This window comes from Brassica napus, chromosome C6, assembly GCF_020379485.1.
Source record: "Brassica napus cultivar Da-Ae chromosome C6, Da-Ae, whole genome shotgun sequence".
NCBI lineage: Eukaryota > Viridiplantae > Streptophyta > Magnoliopsida > Brassicales > Brassicaceae > Brassica > Brassica napus.
Window position 1 is genome coordinate 42,391,329 of NC_063449.1, and position 21,662 is coordinate 42,412,990.

General features: G+C 41.0%; 3 protein-coding genes and 1 non-coding gene across 4 annotated transcripts; 1 reads left to right on the forward strand and 3 right to left on the reverse strand.

The window, feature by feature from the left end:
- The first annotated feature begins 348 nt into the window (after window positions 1-348).
- On the forward strand, window positions 349-6,592 carry LOC106347225 (paired amphipathic helix protein Sin3-like 4). The gene is made up of 21 exons (XM_013786736.3): window positions 349-530; window positions 933-1,088; window positions 1,173-1,362; window positions 1,429-1,527; window positions 1,608-1,769; window positions 1,865-2,153; window positions 2,224-2,354; window positions 2,439-2,514; window positions 2,601-2,630; window positions 2,715-2,935; window positions 3,010-3,164; window positions 3,255-3,382; window positions 3,467-3,721; window positions 3,798-4,352; window positions 4,450-5,096; window positions 5,169-5,269; window positions 5,341-5,479; window positions 5,556-5,708; window positions 5,798-5,964; window positions 6,044-6,122; window positions 6,206-6,592. Exons 2-21 carry the CDS (start codon window positions 946-948, stop codon window positions 6,356-6,358), a joined length of 3,873 nt encoding a protein of 1,290 aa, XP_013642190.1. The 5' UTR covers window positions 349-530; window positions 933-945; the 3' UTR covers window positions 6,359-6,592.
- Window positions 6,487-10,969, reverse strand: LOC106347226 (DExH-box ATP-dependent RNA helicase DExH15 chloroplastic-like). The gene is made up of 8 exons (XM_013786737.3): window positions 10,421-10,969; window positions 10,176-10,351; window positions 9,847-9,960; window positions 9,645-9,753; window positions 9,472-9,558; window positions 9,265-9,383; window positions 8,988-9,168; window positions 6,487-8,908 (listed from the first exon to the last, which is right to left on the reverse strand). The coding sequence occupies exons 1-8, from the start codon at window positions 10,898-10,900 to the stop codon at window positions 6,665-6,667; spliced, it is 3,510 nt and encodes a 1,169-aa protein (XP_013642191.2). The 5' UTR covers window positions 10,901-10,969; the 3' UTR covers window positions 6,487-6,664.
- A 4,239-nt stretch (window positions 10,970-15,208) lies between these two features.
- On the reverse strand, window positions 15,209-15,288 carry TRNAL-UAG. Its single transcript has one exon. It is a non-coding gene; the product is annotated as a tRNA-Leu (tRNA).
- A 607-nt stretch (window positions 15,289-15,895) lies between these two features.
- On the reverse strand, window positions 15,896-17,916 carry LOC106350038 (LRR receptor-like serine/threonine-protein kinase GSO1). Its single transcript, XM_048759938.1, has 2 exons — window positions 17,366-17,916; window positions 15,896-16,952 (listed from the first exon to the last, which is right to left on the reverse strand). The coding sequence occupies exons 1-2, from the start codon at window positions 17,914-17,916 to the stop codon at window positions 15,896-15,898; spliced, it is 1,608 nt and encodes a 535-aa protein (XP_048615895.1).
- Window positions 17,917-21,662: the final 3,746 nt, after the last annotated feature.

A 21,662-nucleotide genomic window follows, 5' to 3' on the forward strand; every position in this document is an offset into this window, starting at 1 on the left:
TGTGCCCTAATCAGCAATTAACCTCACCGGCTATAACCGGTAACCCAAACCTATCAGCAACCTAACAACTGCTGTCTTTAACTTGTTTTTATTTTATTATTTATTTTTTTTCATCCATCGATACAAAATATGTTTCTACCGTATTTAACTTTTAATTAGTATTATTCGTATACAAAAAAGATGGCGAAGGTCTTGTATTAAAAAAACAAAGGAAAATACGAATTAAAAAAATGTTATTTAAGAGAATTTAAGTAAATGAATCGTAATTAATAATAATATGATATAATAATTAAATTACATTACGTAAAAAAAACCCTTACATAATAAGTCACACATTAAAAAGATTTTTTAACTCTCGTCTTATAAGTTCCTCTTTTTCTTTCCATTACTTGGTGTTCTGCAAATTGTTTTAAGTTTAAAGTCTTTCTTGTTTGTTGTTGTTGTTGTTGTTGTCTCTCTGGTGGTGCTTCCGTGTGCGGTAAGAAGGGAAGCTTGTGCTTGTAGACTTGCCCTCTCTCTACAAAAATTCGGTAACTCTTACTTACGATCATCTTTATCCTCTTTGCGTTCTTATCTAGAAGCGCCGTAATGTGAAAGAGTAAAAAACAATCCGAAGATTTTAAGTTAAGATCGAGAATTCTCTCAGCTTCATTGTTTCTCGATTCTGCTTGCTAGATCTACTCCTTGAGATTGCTTCCTAGTTCGATTTTTGATTGATTTTTCTACTGTTTTCAAAGATTTGATTTGTGGATAAAAATAACGAAAGATGTCATCTTGATTGAATTCAAATCCACATGAATCCTCAAAATTTGAAGACTTTTTTGATGCTAAATTTGAAGAGCGTTTATCTTCTCGCTGTTAAATGTAAAATCTTGCGCTGATCTATTAACCAAGTCTTTTAATCTTATCTTCTTCTTGTGTGATTAATGAAGCTAATAACTACAAATGATGGTTGGAGGAGGAAGTGCGCAGAAGCTAACTACTAATGATGCACTTGCTTACCTCAAGGCTGTTAAGGATAAGTTTCAAGACAAACGCGAAAAGTACGATGAGTTTCTTGAGGTCATGAAAGATTTTAAAGCTCAGAGGTATTTATTTATTTTGGCTCTCTTTACTTCAGTTTCTGTCTTGTGGGAAAGCTAAAAAACCTGAGCTTGTTTTGAGTTTTGTAGAGTTGATACTAGTGGTGTTATCTTGAGGGTGAAAGAGCTGTTCAAAGGGAACCGAGAGCTGATCTTGGGTTTCAATACTTTCTTACCAAAGGGTTTCGAGATAACACTCTTACCCGAAGAAGATGACCAGCCTCCCCCTAAGAAACCTGTTGAGTTTGAAGAAGCTATTAGTTTCGTCAACAAGATTAAGGTTAGAGATTGCTCTTTGCTACTTTTTGCTTCTAAAGTTTAATATCAATCTTTCTTTCTTCTGCAGACAAGGTTTCAGGGAGATGACCGTGTGTACAAATCTTTTTTAGACATTCTGAACATGTATAGAAAGGAAAACAAGTCCATTACTGAGGTCTATCAGGAGGTATGTTTGTAGCTTTTCTACACGTTTTAATGTTTTAGTTGCACTTCTTGTCTTTAGTTTGATATGGTTATCTTTTGCAGGTGGCTATCCTTTTCCGGGACCATCACGATTTGCTTGTGGAGTTCACTCACTTTCTCCCTGATACTTCAGGAACCGCCTCTACTAATATTGATCCTGCAAAAATGTCTGTACGTGACCGAGGAAGCATTAAATCTCTTCCCACCATGCGTGACTCTGATAAGGTTCCTCTCTCTCTCTCTCTCTCTCTGTGTTCTTTTCTTCTCTTGAAGTGTTTTGTGTTCTACGCTTGATACTCAGAGCTGTCTCTTGTTTGCAGAAGGACCGGATCAATGACCTCAAAACGGAGCATATGGACATAGACCATGAAAGATCTTTGTTGAAAGAAAGCAAAGAAGACATTAGACGCATTGACAAAAAGAATGATTACATGGATGGCAGAGACATGAAAGGCGATGGTATAGATAGCCAGAAAGAGCAGTTCCTCCTCGGTAAAAAGAAGCTGACACTAAGAGATAATGACTCTCCTGGAATCTCGAATCAGGCTAGAGAAGGAGGAGACAAGTTTCGTGGAGACATTGCCACTTCTTCTACTTATGATGATAAAGGTTAGCATGGAAAAGCAGATCTCTCAGTTTCCTTTATTCTATACTTATGATCGACTTTTTGTGATGACAGGCCATGTCCAAGAACTTGCTTTTGTCGATAGAGTGAAGGCGAAACTCAAAACCTCTGAGTACCAAGAGTTCTTGAGATGTCTTAATCTATTTTCAAAGGAAATTATCAGCCAACCAGAGTTGCAGTCTTTGGTATGTTTTTTATGTAAAATTGAAGAAGATTATGGTACTTACCTGGCATTGACACGTGGACATATATATTCATTCATGTATCAGGTGGGAGATTTGATTGGAGTGTATCCAGACCTTATTGAGGCCTTCAGAGTCTTTTTGGTTCAGTGTGAAAAGAATGGTAACTAAAGCAAACTTGTGCCTTCTCTTCTTACATCCTCCATTTAGATGTTAATGATTTGACCTTTTTTGTTTTTCTTTCTGCAGATGGATTACTCTCTGGTATCGTGACTAAAAGTAAGTCTAGCTGTTTTGATTGAGTGAGTTGAAACTTGAAAGAAATTGAATTTACTCTAACCACTTGGTTACTGTTGACTACAGAGTCCTTGTGGAGTGATGGCAAAGTTCCTCAGCCTACTAAGTCACAGGACAAGGATACAGAGCGAGAACGTGAAAAGGCTGAAAGGTTTAGAGAAAGAGACCGTGAGAAGGAGAGGCTCGAGAAGGCTGCAGCGAGCCAGAAATGGGCAAAGCCTATCAATGAGCTAGATCTCTCCAACTGTGAACAGTGCACTCCTAGTTATCGGTTGCTTCCAAAGAACGTATGTAATTATAGGCTTCTCCTCTTAGTTTATGTTCTTGCTTCAATAGTTACTTAATATTTGTTTTCTTGCAGTACCCAATCCCCATTGCAAGCCAGAAAATGGAGATTGGTAGCCAGGTGCTTAACGATCATTGGGTGTCTGTCACTTCGGGAAGTGAAGACTATTCATTTAAGCACATGCGCAAGAACCAGTACGAAGAGAGCCTCTTCAGATGTGAAGATGACAGGTTCAGTTGCAGAGCCTTGTGTTATTTGTTGAACATCTTCTTGGAATAGTTTGGTTTTGGTGAAAAAATGTGCTTATTTCAATGCTTTAGGTTTGAGCTAGACATGCTATTAGAGTCTGTGAACTCAGCTACCAATCGTGTGGAAGAGTTATTGGCAAAGATCAATAGCAATGAACTGAAAACAGACACTCCCATCTGTATTGAGGATCACCTCACAGGTAAAGTTTGAACTCAGCAAAGCTGTGTTATCCTCACACTCTTCTCTTGACTGATGGATATTGTTTTGTTGTTGTATTGGTTAGCTCTAAACATAAGGTGCATAGAACGTTTATACGGTGACCACGGGCTGGACGTGTTGGATCTGTTAAAGAAGAATGCTTATCTTGCTTTACCTGTAATACTGACCCGTTTGAAGCAGAAGCAAGAAGAGTGGATAAGGTGTCGCTCTGATTTTAACAAAGTGTGGGCTGACATATACACCAAGAACTACCACAGATCACTTGATCATCGCAGTTTTTATTTCAAACAGCAAGACTCAAAGAATCTGAGCACAAAAGGTTTGAAAAAAATACTATACGAGCAATCTACCTACAAATGTGTATACAGTTTTCTCATGTACCACTTTCATTGCAGCGTTGCTGGCAGAGATAAAGGAGATCGCTGAAAAGAAGAGAGCAGAAGATGATGCACTTCTCGCTCTGGCGGCTGGAAACAGACGAACTGTTTGCTCCAACATGAGTTTTGATTATCCAGATCCTGATCTTCACGAGGATCTGTACCAGCTGATCAAGTATTCATGTGGAGAAATGTGTTCAACCGAACAGTTGGATAAGGTGATGAAGGTGTGGACAGAGTTTTTGGAACCAATGTTTGGTGTTCCTTCTCGCCCTCAAGGTGCTGAAGACCTAGAAGATGCTGTCAAGTCTACTACGAACCTGAGCGAGTGCAGTCCGCAAAATGTAGTTACTATGGCCAATAATGGCACTCGAAAAGCTAGTGATTTGGATAGAGATGTCACTGCTGGTAAAACTGCAGATGCCTTATTACGTGACAACGCTAAGAAAGATAAAATGCCGAAGAATCTAACCACACCTGACGAAAGACCTGAAACCAAACAAGCTGTTTCTATTGAACGTGTGCATAGCTCAACTACACCGCTTGTAGATGGATTGCTATCTCAAAGGAATGGTAAACACTTTAGACTTTGCTTGATAAGAATACACTTCAAATCTTTCTTGTTTGTGGATGGTGAATGGTATCTTTCCTTTTTTTGTAACTTGACCAGGGGTTAGCAATAGTAATCCTAAACCTACTGCGTTGGCCAGTGGAATGGAGATGGAGATGAAGCCGAATCATGTAAACGGGCCACGCGTGGAGGTATTTCCAAATGGGACAGTGGCGGAAACATCGACTAATCAAAGACCTAACGAAGTGTCTGCCAAAGTGGAAAGAGAGGAGGGTGAACTTTCCCCCACAGGAGAGTTTGAGGAAGATAACTTTGCAGAGAATGACTTGGAGCCTCTCAGCAATGGTAAAGATGGTAGCGGAGAGAATGATGGTAATGCGGTTGATGAAGGTGATGAAAGTGCACCAAGATCATCGGACGTCAGCGGAAACACATCTCAGAATGGTGATGTTTCCGGAACCGAGTCTGGTGATGGTGAAGGTTGTTACCCCGAAGATGATAACAAGGCAGAAAGTGAAGGTGAGGCTGAAGAAGAAGAAGAAGAAGAAGGTATGTCTGATGCACATGATGATGCTAAAGGTGATAATAGGCCTGTGTTACCCATATCTGTGCGTAACCTGCTGCACGTGAAGCCTCTGGCGAAGTATGTTCCTCCGGCGTTATGCGATAAGGACAACAAAGATGTTACCAACTCCAGAGTCTTCTATGGGAATGACTCCTGTTACGTTCTTTTCAGGCTTCATCAGGTAAACATATCATTTCAAATCAATGGGGCTGGCTGGATGTGAGGCTAACGTTTTGTTTTTACTTGTAAACAGATTCTGTATGACAGAATACTATCAGCAAAGATCAATTCGTCTTGTCCAGAAAGGATGTGGAAGACCTCAAACTCAGCAAACCCTGCAGATTCCTACTCCAGGTGATTGTGTATGAAAGAATCTGATTGCATCTTTGCTACTGCTTACACATCTAGTTTCCTTGTTGGTACAGGTTCATGAACGCTCTCTACAACTTGCTTGACGGGACGTCTGATAATCCAAAGTTTGAAGATGACTGCCGAGCAATAATTGGGACACAGTCATATGTTCTCTTTACACTGGACAAGCTGATCTATAAGCTCATCAAGCATGTAGGTTTACCTTTTTTGGTGTATAGTTTCTCTTCTCTTGACCTGGGACTCAACTAAGCAATGTGATCTTTTTCAGCTCCAAGCAGTAGCAGCTGATGAGATGGACAACAAGCTACACCAGCTTTACTTATACGAGAAATCAAGAAAGCCTGAAAAATATCTTGACGCTGTTTATTATGACAATGCTCGTGTTCTCCTTCCTGATGAAGATATATACCGTATTGAATGTGTAAGAATCACTTTCCACAGTTTTGGACCAAGCTGGCTTATTATTATGAGAATGATCCAAGATGAAGATATATGCTTTTATTGCTGCAGGAACTGTCGACACCGACAAAACTATCTATCCAGCTTCTGAACTACGGACATGATAAGCCTGATGTGACTTCCATATCCATGGACCAAACTTTTGCAGCTTACCTCCACAATAAATTCCTTTCCAGTGGACCTAATGTGAAAGAGAATCCTCGAATCTATCTAAACCGGTAAGTATATAGACCATTGACAAAGAACTCATAGTAAATGGGGGTAACTAATTAGATGCTCTCTTCTTTTTCCCTCAAGGAATAAGCGTAAAAATGGTGAGGATCAAGTTAAGATTAGTAACGGTTTGGAGTGTAAGATAACCTGCAGTTCTTCAAAGGTACAGTGCCTTGTTTTTCTTGCTTAACACTATGACAACGACTGTTTTTTATAAAGCAATTGTTGCTGGTGTATATCCTGCAGGTCTCCTATGTATTCGACACAGAGGATGTTTTGCATCGTGTTAAGAGGAAGAAGGTTTTAAACCAAAGCAGACAGGACCCTGTTGTTGCCAGTGGCTCTTCAATCAGGCAAAGGAGGATACAAAGTTACCAAAAACTTCTCACCGGCCAATGACCTTTCTCACACTTGCCACTGTTGAACAGAGCAACTTCTCACGCTTTTAAAGACATTCTTTTGGTTGATATACTCAGCATTGAGCTTTGTCGGAAGAGAAGAACACTGAAAGGGATTAGCTTCCACAGTTGTGTATATAAAGCTTTTGTATGTTGTAACATTAACTCAAAGTTCTCTTGTTTGGTCCTATTCTTTCCAACATTAATCACCTGAATGAAAAATTTGTTCTGGATCCTTAAATAGTGTACAACCTCAGGTTCTAATGTATTTTTAGTTGACTAAAGACATTGCTAACATGGAGCCTCTTTAACCGGCAAGCTCGCTGATTGGTGGACGGTCCATGATATCTGCTGCAGCAGCTGCACTACGTTGCAGCTTGGGGTCAATATCAGGCAACTTAGGAATCTGAGCCAAGAGATCAATGGTGCGTCGCAACAAACGAGCAAGATCACCTTCGTCCATTGCACATTCCATCATCATCTCTTTCCAGCTTAGCCCAGAGGCCCAAGCTTCAACCATACCAGAGAACTGAACATCCAAACAACAAGAAATCTCAACCTCATGCTTCTCTTGAAGCTTTATAAGCGAGCTTCTTTGTTCCTCTAAGAAGTTAACCACATCAACTACTGTATCAGACGGCTCGTATATATAGTTGTTGTCTCTCCACGGTCGAACTTTAATGCCTTCGGAGACTAAACTCGCACATACGCCAGCTAGTTGAGGAGGCTTGAGATCGACCAGGACTTTGTTCCGGAGCACCATTGCGAGCCAGAGCTCGTTCTCTCCTCTGATAGCAGCAGCTGTTTCACCCAGAGGAAATATCAAGTGTGTGTTAATGTCCAACGCTCTGCTCTCGTGAATCACATTGCTTACGCGCATGAAGTCTTTCCAACCAGACGGTTCGATCTGCTCTAAACGGTTTATGAGGCGTCTCGATCTCGCCTTGAGCCGTTTCATCTTCTCAACCGTCAGCTTAGCGTTCTCCAGAATTTTCTTGTATTCTCTGAACCCTGCTGATCGTGATATCCTCTTCTTCAACCGCGACACTTTGCTTCTTTGTTCCTTGTATTGTTCAGCAGCGTTGTCATACTCTTGGGACATGTGCAACACCTCGTCTTCCTCGGAGAGGCTGCTCAGGACAGGCACGTTTAAACTCCAGGACCATGTCTCTAGAGATCCTTCCATTCTCCACATACTTCCGAGCTCGGATTCGGATAGTTTATCCCACTGCATATCTGCTTTGTCAAGAAGAGCCTTCATGATTTCTCGAGGCAAAGCATCTCCTGTCGCTAGAGCAGTGTTGGGGAAGCCAGTCCTGTAAACAGTCCTTATCCATTTCTCAGTGAAGAGATACCATGAGTTATCAGAGCCAAGGGCCACATAGTAAGATGGTTTAACAATAGGCTCATCAGCCGCCGGTTCATCCTCGATTACGTTCAACGCAAAGGACTCATCCAAAGACATCATCTTCTGAAGCTTTGAACCGTTAAATGAATCGATATGCCCCAAGTAAACCGCAGGGACTGACTGCTGCATCCCTTCAGAATCTTTGAAGTCCAAACATATAAACGGTAAGTTTCCGTCTTCCATCCCTTTTAGAAGCGGTTTTAATGCTGAGAACCTTTCGAGTTCCATCCTTTTTCGAAATTCAGTACGCTTGCGTTTCTCTTCACGCAGCTCTCCCTGAAGTGCAGTGATCTCCTTGTACTGATTCGCTGACAGAAGCTTCCTGCTCTTCTTATCTATCGCTTCGTCGCTTATCTCTGACGTCAGAATCTCGATCTTCTTGTCGATTTCAGCAAGCTCCTCCTTCGCAGCAACCATCACATTGCTGCTCACGTAGTTTCCGAAACTCTTCTCAACTAACTTCTTGGCTTCCTCCAGACTTCTCCCAGCTTGCAAGACTTTCCCGTCCTCAGTTCCATTCGATTTACGAGTAACTTTTGAACCCGCTACAAGATTCAACACCATTCCATACGAAGCAGTAAACTGCGACACGAGAGGTTTCACTCCAGCAAAGACAAGTTTGCAGCACTCTTCAGCGCCTTCAAAAGCAGTCTGAACCAGCACAGTGTAGCCCTTGTCATCGATCCCTCTCCTTCCAGCACGCCCAGCCATCTGGAACAACTCGTTAGGACCCAGCTGTATCCGCTCATTACCAGCCTTTTTCGTCAGAGATGAAATAACAGCCGTTCTGGCCGGCATGTTTATTCCAGCAGCAAGCGTCTCAGTTGCGAAGACAACCTTAACAAGTCCTCGCTGAAACAGTTCCTCGATGAATGATTTCCACAGAGGTAAACATCCTGCGTGATGTGCAGCGATTCCCCTTAGCAGTCCTTTCTCTGCACTCTCTCTCACCGCATCTGGATAAAGAACACGAAACTTCCTCAGGGCTAGCTCGACTTCACCTTTCTCGCAATCATCTAAAAGCTGAAAATTCTCAACATACTGCACGGCTGCGTCGCATCCTCTACGGTTAAAAATGAACCATATCGCTGGTAACATATCTTTTCCCTGGAGATGCCATAACGTGTCGCTGATTTGAGGCACCTAAAAGTCAAGACTCAGCTCAGTTATTAGCTTAATCATATGAGAAGTTTTAAAATCATTAGGAAGCATAATGTAAGACCTGTGAACGGCGGATCTTGTTAATCTCATTTTTTGTAAGAGGATAATCAGAAATGTTCACGAGGCTGTTGTAGCTTGTATCACCTCCTCGTTTTCTTGACCTCCTTCCCCTGCGGCCATCGTCGTCATCACGATATCTAGCTTCCGAGGCTGACATTTGCAAATAATTGAGAGACAGCTTCCTGCTCCAACAAATGAAAGCCTCTTCCAATTAACTATCAGAGAGAAATATTCTACACTACATGTTGATGATAAAAGCATAGAGATGAACAAGTTACCTATTCACATGTATCCCCTTCTCATCAAGCAGAGGTAGTAAAGAATGTTTTGTTGAGAAGTACCAAGTTAATGGAACCGGGCGTCTTGTCGAAGTCACCAACTCAGTCTTACCATGTATCTGAGGACAGAACACAGCACGTCTTAGATAACTTGATAATGGAAAAGCTTGTAATGGATTCCCTTAAGGAAGATGTCTAGAGACTCACCTCACCAATCCAACCAGCTAATTCATCTGGGTTTGCAACAGTGGCTGAAAGGCATATAAGTTGAACCTCCTTTGGGCAATAAATAACCTGACAGAATCCAAGTGAGACACAGAACCAATAAACCTTTAGAGAAGGGAAAAAAAAAAAGAAATGGTGGAAGAAGAAGAACTCACAATCTCTTCCCACACAGTTCCTCTAGATATGTCACTTAAATAATGAACCTCATCCAAAACAATCGCATCAACATGAAAAAGGCCAGTTCCTGAAGAAGCCATTCCAACACTAAACATTTCCACACAAAAATCAGTATTAAAGTAGCTCCTCAAGAAAAACTAGACTCAAGAGTTAACAATGTTCCAAACGAGAAACACCTACCTTTGATACAACATGTTGCGGAGAATCTCAGTAGTCATGATCACAATCTGAGCGTCTTTGTTGATGGCAGAGTCACCAGTGAGTAGACCAACATTATCATCACCAAACGTCTCCCTACAAAAAAATCAGCAACATTTCAACAATTACAGTTGCTTTCACACAACCCAGGGTTCTAAAAATCGGTCTATAGTCGGCAAATATCGAAAAGATTTTTAAAAATTTCGGTCTAAACATTCAAAAAGTCCCTAAATAATATAATCTTGTCTAACCATTTCTTGAACATTGCACAACACATCTTCATTGAACTTAATGGGAATCACAAGGATTACCTAAACTCGCGGAACTTTTGATTGGAGAGTGCTTTAAGAGGCGTAGTGTAGAACAACCGCCGACCTCTAGCCACAGTAGCAACAGCTGCTGCTTCAGCTATCAAAGTCTTCCCACTACTCGTGGGAGCAGAAACCACCACTGAAGAGCCTCTCAGAAACGCCTCAATAGCCAATCTCTGCCTCAAAACGACGCAGTTTCAGATTCACATAGAGTGATTGAAAGAGATAGTAAAGCTGATTGGTACCTGAAACTTGTCGATTCGGAAGTCGTAGATGGAAACGAGTTCGTCGATATCAATCATCTCGACTCCGAAATCTCGAACGAGGCTGCGAAGCTTCTCCACTCTCTGCCACCTAAGCTCCACGCGCTGCCGAGAGGATTCCGGCGGCGAATCGACCGGGAACTCGGACTCGTCGTCGTCGGTGTTAGGAGTTTCGTCGGTGATGTCGTCGTACTCGTCTGCAGCTTCGTCGTCATCTTCGTCATTTTCGTCCTCTTCGTCTTCGTCTTCGTCTTCGTCTTCGTCGTCGTAGTCCTCGGAGAGCTGAGATTGCGACGGTGACAGAGCCTTCAAGGAGAGGTGAGATTGTCTTGAATGTGGTGTTGGACGGAGGATTAGGGGTCTGGTGAAGCGGAAGGTTGGGGAATGAGAGAGAGGAGAAGGGAAGTGGAAGAATTTGAAGGAAGAAGAAGGTGTGAGGGAGACGACGGGGAGAGTGTTCATGTTCCTCCACGGAGGGCTTTGGAGATTGAATTTTTTGGCCTTTTGGATATTACACCCAATTAATTATTTCCGATTTTCCAAGATATTATTACGTATACATACACGACTATATTAATAATGATATTTTGAATTTATATGATTTAATAAGACATTCAAAATTTTGAATAATTTTTTTTGAAAAGCTATTTTTATATCTTCTTCACTTATATTATTGGGATTTTTGACAAATTCTGGATCAGGCAGGAAAGCTCCCTGCGCACGGCCTAAAGTATGGTTTTGATCCATAGGTGATCCAACGGATTTACATCCCAGCAACCCACGCTCTGTAACTATTTCAAGCGAGTACTTGCGCTGACACAAATAGATTCCTCGAAGACTCCTTGCAACTTCTAAACCAAGAAAGTACTTAAGATTCCCAAGGTCTTTCATGTAGAAACATGTGGAGAGATATGCTTTAAAAGGGTTAATCGCAGAGTTTGAATCACCGGAGATGATCAGATCATCTACGTATACCAAAATCCGAAGTGTGGTTCCGTTCCTTGAGTACACAAAGAGAGAGTGATCCGAATATGTTTGTTCGAAGCCGTATTTCAGAAGAGCTGCAACCAATTTAGCAAACCAACACCGAGGAGCTTGCTTAAGGCCATATAATGATTTTCGGAGTCGACAAACACGAGTGTCATTTGAATTCGAGAATCCTGGAGGCAACTTCATATAAACTTCTTCCTGGAGATCACCGTATAAGAAAGCGTTATGAACATCCATTTGATGAATTTCATGGTTCTTCTTGGCCGCAATATCAAGAAACAAACGAACGGTTGTCATCTTTGCCACCGGAGAAAATGTTTCTTTATAATCAAGACCTTCTTTCTGATTGTTTCCTAGGACCACCAAGCGAGCCTTATATCGCTCAATAGTTCCATCAGATCGAAGTTTAATTGTATAAACCCATTTACAGCCAAGGGCTCTTTTGTTTGGCGGGAGTTCTTGAAGATCCCATGTATGGTTCCTTTCAAGAGCTTCTATTTCAGCTTTCATTGCATCTCGCCATACTTTTTCCTTCATTGCTTGCTTGAAGTATTTTGGTTCAATATTCGTTGATAAGGCGATGATGTAGCTGCGATGGTTAGTGGAAATACGATCATAAACCAAATAATCGGAGAGAGGATAACACGAACCTGAGGATGGTACTGGAATGGAAAACGGGAGAGAGGGAGTAGAGAGAGAAGAGGGGATTGCAGTCACAGAGTTGATAACAAAATCCCGATAACGAGTAGATGGCTTGTGTGTTCGGTGACCTCGTCCTAAAGTTTCTTGGATAGGTTCATGATGCTCTGTTGCAGGGTTATAATTATTTTCTTTCACGGAGGCAACTGTAGTTTCGGGAGGTGAAGATGTATCCGGAGTGGTTGATTGTGTTATACCATCTTCTTTGTCTATGGAGGATGGTAATGTGATCGGAGGCAATACGGGTGAGGACGACGATGATTGTCTATCCAGAAAAGGAAAGACGTTTTCTTGGAACTCAACATCTCTTGAGATAAACACAGTTTCTTGTTCCAAGTCAAACAGTTTCCAGCCTTTTGTTCCCGATGGATAGCCAAGGAGAATACTCCGTCGACTTCGTGAGGCAAACTTGTCCCCTGCAGTGTTTTTGTTATGGGCATAAGCGAGACATCCAAATACACGTAGGTGAGACAGAGTCGGAGGATGGCCATGTAATATTTCAAACGGTGACTTTTGTTTGAGCAACGTCGACGGTGTGCGGTTGATTAGATGAGTGGCAGTTAAGACGCATTCTCCCCAGAATTCTATCGGTAGGTTCGCTTGAAATCTTAATGCACGAGCTACATTGAGGATGTGTCGATGTTTACGCTCCGCACGTCCGTTTTGTTGTGGCGTATGCACACAAGAAGTTTCATGAATCACACCTTTTGCTTTAAAGTATTGCGCAAGACACATAAATTCTGTGCCGTTATCACTACGTAACGTCTTAATCCTCGCGGAAAATTGTGTCTCGATCAGGACCACAAACTCCTTGAGTTACTGAGCCACCAATGTTTTACCGGGTAGAAGGTATAACCAGATAGCACGGGAGTGATCATCAACGATAGTAAGGAAGTATCGAGAACCACATAGAGCTGTAGTTCGATATGGTCCCCAAAGATCACAATGTACTAAATCAAAAATTTCTTTTGCATTATGAAAGCTGTCTGGAAAACTTTGCCGCGTTTGTTTGGCACGAAAAAAATATCACAGGACTTAATAGAATCCTCATTATTTCTAGATGATGAATTTTTCGATGCAGAGATTATTCCAGTGACCCGAGATGACGGATGCCCAAGACGACGATGCCATAAAACTGAGTCTTCACGATTAGTTGTCTGGAGTGACGTCACAGACTCAATCCCTCGAAACCGGTACAATCCCTCGCCCTCTCTTTCACCCGCTCCAATCAGCATCCTCGAGGTACGGTCCTGTAAAATCATCAGTTTATCAGTAACTTGTCCAACTAAGAAGTTATCAGTAACAAGCTGGCCAAACGAGATTAGATTAATATGGAAGCCCTCCACATAGTACACATTTTGAATGTGTAACGTTGAAGTGAGCTTGACGGTTCCTTGTTTTGAAGCTACTGCTTCGGAACCTGCAGGTAATAGGACAGGTATAGGCGCTATATTGCGAGTATTCTCCATTGTTTCTAGTTGGCCGGTCATATGGTGAGTGGCTCCAGTATCTAAGATCCAAATACCGTTGTTTTCCTTACCCTGTAGATGATCACTGGTTGCTCCTTTATTGATTAGTTTTTGAACAATGCTCCATTGTTCATCAGTGATTCCGCTGAGTCCTAGACGATCAGCATCGGTGATGGTGACATTAGCTTGTACCTTTGTGTTACTTTTAACACTTGTTGTATTTGCTTTTGGTGTCACGCCTTTTGTTTCTGAAGGTTTAGTTGATGTTGTACGATTATTGACTCTGTTCTTTTGTCCTTCCCACCATTCTGGATAACCGATGACAGTGAAGCATCCCGAGGCTTCATGTCCTGTTCTACCACAAACAGTACAATGCCGAGTGGGATCTTTATTGCCAGGCCGTGTAGAAGTTTTTGAAGTAGTAGTCGTGTTTCGGCTTTGAGAAGCAAGTCCTATTAACGGTTGCTCCGGAATTATGTTTGATCGAATAATCTCATTCTGTGAGACGGTTTGATAAACACTATCGAGATCAGGAAGGGGTGAGATTGCGCAAATCTGAGACCTTATGACACCATGAGTAGCATCGTCCAAACCTGACAAGAAATCATGAACACGTAGAGTTTCCGTCTCTTGATCTCTTGCTGAGTTTAGATCACATTCACACTTCCCACAGCTACATTGTTTAGAAGTCATGCAGTCAGCGATTCCATCCCATATTTTGGTTAGACGTCCGAAGTACTCATCAATAGGAGACCCGCTCTGCTTACAGTTTGCTAAGGCATTCCGAAGTTGTTGAAGTCGTGCCCCGCTCTTGATTGAGTAGCGCTTTTTGATTATATCCCATAGGTCTTTAGCGATTTCTCGAGTAGATATAGATGATTTGATTTTTGGTTCGATTGTTTGTTTCATCCATCCTACAATGAGATGATTGTTTGCTGTCCAATCTTCAAGGTAGGATGAATCGGCTGTCGGTTTAGGAAGACTGCCGTCAAGAAAGCCAAACTTCTTTCACGAGCTTAATGCCATACGAAAGTTGATGGCCCATTCGTCGTAGTTAGATCCGTTGAGTAGAGCTTGAGAGATGATGGCGCCTGGATTATCATTGGATGATAGATCATAAGGCGTGATTGTCTTGTATTTAAGTTCGGTTGTGGCGGGAGTGATCGACATGATTGAAGTTTAATAAGGAGCTCTGTTTTCCGATTTGAAAAACAAAGAGTTTTTTTTTTTTTTGATGAATAGGCTGTTTCTACGGTTTTTCGTAAGAACAACAAGGATGTTTTGGAAGTTTTGAAGTATGAGAAATCGATTTGAAATTTTGGATGTGTTTTAATTTTGTTCTTGCTCTGATACCATGACAAATTCTAGTTTGGGATCAAAAGTAAGATGCGTTTTATTGAATAACAAGCTTGGTTTATATACCAAGATAAAGCAAAGCAACAATAGGAATAACTTGGAAACTCCAAACTAGAATAGGAAAAACATACGAAAGCGTTATCTAAAACTATTCGTATGATTCCGAAGTCATATAGGAATCATACTCTAATAATTTTTCATAATAAATTCATTTACTCGAAATGCTGAATGCAAAAAAAAATTGAAAAAAAAAAGATGACAGCTGTGGGATTTGAACCCACGCCCTTTCGGACCAGAGCCTAAATCTGGCGCCTTAGACCACTCGGCCAAACTGTCATTTGTTTAGTCAAAGCTTTTATAATGATATCTACAAAAATGTATCTAGTTTGAAATGTAAGCTGTAAGAGTTGAACACCAGTGTACGTCTGTTTGATTTTGGTCAAATCAGTCCAGAATCAATGAACTAGCTAAGGAGTTACTTCAAGCTTTCTATTGCTCGATCTTCACAGTAGAGTTTGTTTTTGTTTTCTTCTTCTCAAAAATCTATTAAAAAAATATGAACAGTCATTTTTAAGGTTGATTATTAAAAAATACTAAGGTACTTGTAAAGCAAGTTTGCTTGTAAGCCACATGTCTACAAGTAAGGTGTAATTGGGAGTTGTTAAGCCTAGATTTGCAAGTAAGCATGTGTGTAGTAGTTAGAAAAAAAAAACTACTTTAAGTACGTAAGATTGTATGTTTGAGATTAATAAGAAAATAATTGAGAAAATGTAGACATACAAAGATAATCTCTTCTCTCTCTACAAGAACAAACACAAACACAAACGTGAGAGAGTCGAGAGAGAGAGAGGGAGTTGTGTTTGCTTCTGTGGCACTGTTACTCAAGTGCAAAAACAGAGAGAGGTCAAGCCAAAGAAGAGAAATCACAGCAGTTTTCTTGCCGCTAAGTTTTACAAGGAGGAAGTGGAGAGCCGCAGAGACAGTCGTTGCCGGCGAACACGCTGGCTGGAAACTTAGTAACCGGAAGCTTTCCACAAAGATTGTTTTGACTCAAGCTTAGTTTCCTCAGTCCAGCCACGGACGCTGGCACCTTCCCATATACCAAATTTCTCGACAAATCCAAGATCCTCAGCGACTTGGTGAAATTTAGCTTCCCCAAGTCGAACCGAAGCTTGTTTCCCGATGCTTGGAACTCCTGCAGAACACCCGCCTGGTTCAGGAACCTCGCTGGACTCCCCGAGATGTCGTTTTTAGAAAGATCGACGATATAAAATAATCCGGTTCTCACTGGCTCCCACTCTTCAATGTTCATCTTGATACCGCATTTAACCAGCTTCAAGTCATACATGGACGGTGACGAAGTCACCCATTGCGGAATCGTTTTCAGGTGAAATTTGTTGTACGATAGATCCAGAGAGGCAATACCGTTGAGTGGATTCAAGTCAGGGAGCGGACCCGTTAGAAGATTGTGGGAGAGTTTGAGATGGAAAAGACTTTTCAGCTTGGCGAAACTCATCGGCACGACTCCAGTAAACCGATTCCTCGAGAGATCGAACGTGGCAAGCGCCTTGAATTCCGAAAAATAATCAGGGATTGTACCTGAGAGATTGTTCTGGCTCAGATAGAGGGATGTGAGAGTCTGTGCGAGTGATCCCATGGACGGAGGAAGTTTCCCGTATAATCCATTACGTGAGAGATCGATAAGTCTCAGCTCCTTCATGGATTTGAAAACATCTGGTATGGTTCCAGAGAGACCGTTCCCGCCGAGATTGAGCCAAGTTAACCGAGTCAAATTGGATATTGAACTCGGAATTGGACCGGTTAACCGGTTTCCCTCGAGATCGAGCTCTACCAACTCGCTTAGCGAACCGATATTAACCGGAAGGGGGCCGGAGAGATGGTTATCCCTGATGGTAACGTACCTAAGCTTTGGTAGTCGGAAAAGGAACTCGGGGAAAGGTCCGGTGATGTTTAGAAGATGGGTGTGTTGGAATGAAAAACTATATAAGGATGGAGAAAGTGTTTAAGTGTTTGAAGAGAAAGAAGCTTTGTGAAAAAGAAAGCTTTTATAACTTAGAAGAGGATTCTTATTACTTAGATCATTCTTACAAACTTGGAAGTAATACAAAATGAAAGGGGAGTGGAGGTATTTATAGTCTCCATTATACAAAATATCTCAAATATTTTAATCCTAAATCTAGATAATTCTAACATAATATCTAGATTATTTTATCCTAATTTTCTAGATAATTCTATAAGAATATCTAGATTTTTATTTTAAGGAGGTGGATGATTTTTCTAGAATTTGGGCTAAGTTTTGGATCAACACATGATTAACCCAATGATGTTTGATCCAAATCAAGTTTAGTTTTCAACACCCCCTCTTAAACTTGATTTGGTTACTCCGAGTAACCTTCCCATCTTGATGAAGTCTTCTCGCTTGAGTGGCTTGGTGAAGATATCAGCTACTTGATCATTTGTCTTCACATACTCCAATTGCACATCCATCTTGGTAACACATTCTCTTATGTAGTGATAACGAGTATCAATGTGCTTACTCCGATCATGGAAGACTGGATTCTTCGCCAATGCTATTGCCGACCTGTTATCCACAAAGATCTTTGTTGGCTCCTCTTGTGGTAGGTTCAACTCCTTTAGCAAGTTTCGTAACCAAATGGCATGGCAAACACATGAAGTAGCTGCCACATACTCCGCTTCACAAGTAGAAAGGGTGACTATTGGTTGCTTCTTTGACATCCATGTGAAAGCGGTTTCTCCAATGAAAAACACGAAGCCACTTGTGCTTTTCCGGTCATCTACATCTCCACCCCAATCGCTATCGCTATATCCAACAAGCTTGTAATCGTCAGAAATAGAGTAATACAAGCCAAAGTTGATTGTGCCTTTGATATAGCGTAGGATCCTCTTGGCTGCCTTGAAATGAGTTGTTGTTGGATGCTCCATGTATCGACTCACAACTCCAACTGCGTGTAGGATGTCAGGCCTTGTGCACGTTAGATAGCGTAAGCTTCCAACCAGGCTCTTAAAGAGTGTTGGATCCACACTCTCTCCTTATTCTTCCTTTGACAACTTGACTCCACATTCCATTGGCGTGCAAACTGGATTTGAGTCATTTCATCTTGAACTTCTTAAGCACCTCTTTAGCATAGCCTTCTTGAGTAATGAAGATTCCATTTTCTTCTTGTTTTACTTCAATGCCAAGGTAGTATGACATCAATCCAATGTCGGTCATCTCGAACTCCTTTGTCATCTCCATCTTGAAATCTTCAAACATAATCGGATTGTTGCCAGTGAATATCAAGTCATCAACATATAAGCATGCAATCAATATATCATTGTTTTGAGTTTTGATATAAAGTGCATGCTCATATGGACACTTGATGAAGCCTTTCTCCTTGAAGTACTTATCAATCCGAGTGTTACATGCTCTTGGTGCTTGCTTTAATCCATAAAGCACATTTTTCAGCCTTAAGACTTTGTCTTCTTCTCCTTTAACTATGTAGCCTTGTGGTTGCTCAATGTAGACTTCTTCCTCAAGGTCTCCATTTAAGAAGGCTGATTTTACATCCATTTGATGTATCCTCCAACTCTTTTGGGCTGCCAATGAAATGATTAGTCTAACCGTTTCTAAGCGAGCAACTGGAGCAAATACCTCATCATAGTCGATCCCGGCTCTTTGACTATAGCCTTTTGCCACCAATCTTGCCTTGTACCTTTCAACTTCTCCTTTAGAGTTCTTCTTTGCCTTGTACACCCACTTCACACCAATTGCCTTGTGTCCATTTGGAAGTGAAGCTAACTCCCATGTATCATTCTTTTGAATCGACTTGATTTCCTCATCCATTGCACTTCTCCATGACTTCTTTTCTTGGGCTTCTTCAAAGTTCATAGGCTCGCAATCCGCAAATAGACAAAATAGAGTAAGATTGTCTTGATTTTCGGTTACCTCGTAGATGTCTTGTAGACTTCTAAAACGTGGAGTCCTTTCACTTGAGCTTTCATCTCCTTGAGAACTTGTTGTTGGTGAAGTTGGTGGTGTAGCTGGCTCTTCTCTCGGTTGCTCCACATTCTCTTCTTCAAAGGATGGAAAGAAGTTGTAGTCTTCATTATTTGATCTCCAATCCCATTCTCCTTCTTCATCAAAGATGACATTCCGACTAATGATTGTCTTCTTTGTTTCAGGATTGTAGAGCTTGTAGCCTTTGGAGTTAGCGTCATACCCAATGAAGATGTACTTCTCACTTTTATCATCTAGTTTGCTCCGCTTCTCGTCTGGAACATGAGCGTGAGCAATGCTTCCAAAGACTCTTAGGTGTGAGACTCCAGGCTTCCTTCCGCTCCAAGCTTCTTGTGGTGTCTTTTCTAAAACACTCTTTGTTGGAGAACGGTTTGATATATAAACCGCACAAGCAACTGCTTCTGCCCACAACTCCTTTGGTAGCTTCTTACTCTTGAGCATGCTTCTTGCCATCTCAAGTATTGTCCTATTCTTTCTTTCCGCTACTCCATTTTGTTGAGGGGTTCTTGGCACCGTCAACTGTCTTCGAATGCCATTATCTTCACAATACTTCAGAAACTCCTTGGACATGAATTCTCCTCCTCGATCTGATCTCATGGACTTGATCTTAAGACCACTTTCCTTCTCAACATGGGCTTTGAACTTTTTGAAATTTTCAAACACTTCTGATTTTTGTTTCAAAAAGTAAACCCATGTTTTTCTTGAAAAGTCATCAATAAAGAGAAGGAAGTAGTTACTCTTACCAAGTGAACTTGGTTTGATTGGGCCACATACATCTGTATGTATGAGTTCTAGTGGCTTTCTTGCTCTTGTCTCCGACTCCTTTGGAAAACTCATCTTGAATTGCTTTCCAAGTAAGCAACCTTCACACACTTGATTTGGATGATTGATGCAAGGTAATCCTTTCACCATTTCTTTCTTGGAAAGTAGCTCTAAGCCTCCAAAGTTGAGATGCCCAAATCGAAGATGCCAAAGCCAAGATTCCTCCTTGTAGCACATCTTGAGACATCGTGCAATGTCATTTTGAATGTTTAGGACAAACATTCTATTGCTTGACATTGGCACCTTTGTGATGAGATTATTTGCATTATCTCTTAAAGAAAGGCTATTATCTTTTAGTCGAATGTCATAACCTTTCTCTAAGAGTTGTCCTAGGCTCAAGATGTTGGTCTTCATGCTTGGAATGTAGTAAACGTTGGAAATGAATTGATGATCTCCATTCTTCAAGCGGATGAGAATATTTCCTTTACCTTTCACTTCCATCTTCGATTCATCTCCTAAAGCCACATCAGTTTTCACCGATTCATCAAGCTCCACGAACATGCTTTTATTTCCACACATGTGGTTGCTTGCACCACTATCAAGGTACCACTTGTGAACCTCATTTGGTTCATCTTTCTTGTAAGCCATCAATAGCATATCTTCTTCTTTACTCCTTTCTTCAACATAGTTGGACTTCTCTTCAACTCTATTGTTGTTTGGAGTTTTGCACTCAGAAGCATAATGTCCAAATTTCCCACAACTATAGCATTTGATGCTTGATTTATCGTACCTTGATTTTGGGTTTCCTCTTCCACGACCTCTTGATGAATTCTCTCCTCTTTGGTTGAAGTTGTCTTCATATGGTCTCCAACCTCGTCCATTTACACCACAACCTCGTCCTCGGAAATGACCGCCACCACGTCTTAGATTGCTTCGGCCACTTTCTTCCTTGTGATCAATTCTCATCTTGAGAACTTGCTCCACAATATCTTCTTTCTTCTTCTTCTTTTCTTCATAAGCTTGTAGTGATCCAAGAAGTTGCTCCATTGTCATAGTCTCCAAGTCTTTTGTCTCTTCAATCACGGTAACAATGTGTTCGAATTTCGAATCCAATGATCTAAGAACTTTCTCCATGATTCTTACATCATCTAACTTCTCACCATTTCTTTTTAGGTTATTAGTAACCGTCAAGACTCTTGAGAAGTAATCTGAGATGAGTTCTCCTTCCTTCATTTGTAATGCTTCAAATTCTCCTCTTAGAGTTTGAAGACGTACCTTCTTAACTTGTTCTGCTCCCTTGTAAGATGTCTGAAGCTTCTCCCATGCTTCTTTGGATGTCTTTGCTCCAGCAACCTTCTCAAATGTATCTTCATCTAATCCTTGATAGATTAGACAGAGAGCCTTATTGTCTCTCTTCCTTGAATCTCTCAAACCATCCTTTTGAGTTTGAGATAGATCACCATCATTCTCCGATTCATTGAAGCCTTTCTCGACTATCTCCCACACATCATGTGCTCCTAGGATAGCCATCAGCCTAAGACTCCAATTGTCATAGTTGCTCTTAGTGAGCAATGGAACTTGGAAGGGAACACCATTGTTTCCCATCTTCAAAAGGAACTTGTAGCTCTGATACCACTTTGTTGGAATGAAAAACTTTATAAGGATTGAGAAAGTGTTTAAGTGTTTGAAGAGAAATAAGCTTTGTGAAGAAGAAAACTTTTATAACTTAGAAGAGGATTCTTATTACTTAGATGATTTTTACAAACTTGGATATTTCTTTGTGATACAAAATGAAAGGGGAGTGGAGGTATTTATAGCCTCCATTATACAAAATATCTCAAATATTTTAATCCTAAATCTAGATAATTCTAACATAATATCTAGATTATTTTATCCTAATTTTCTAGAT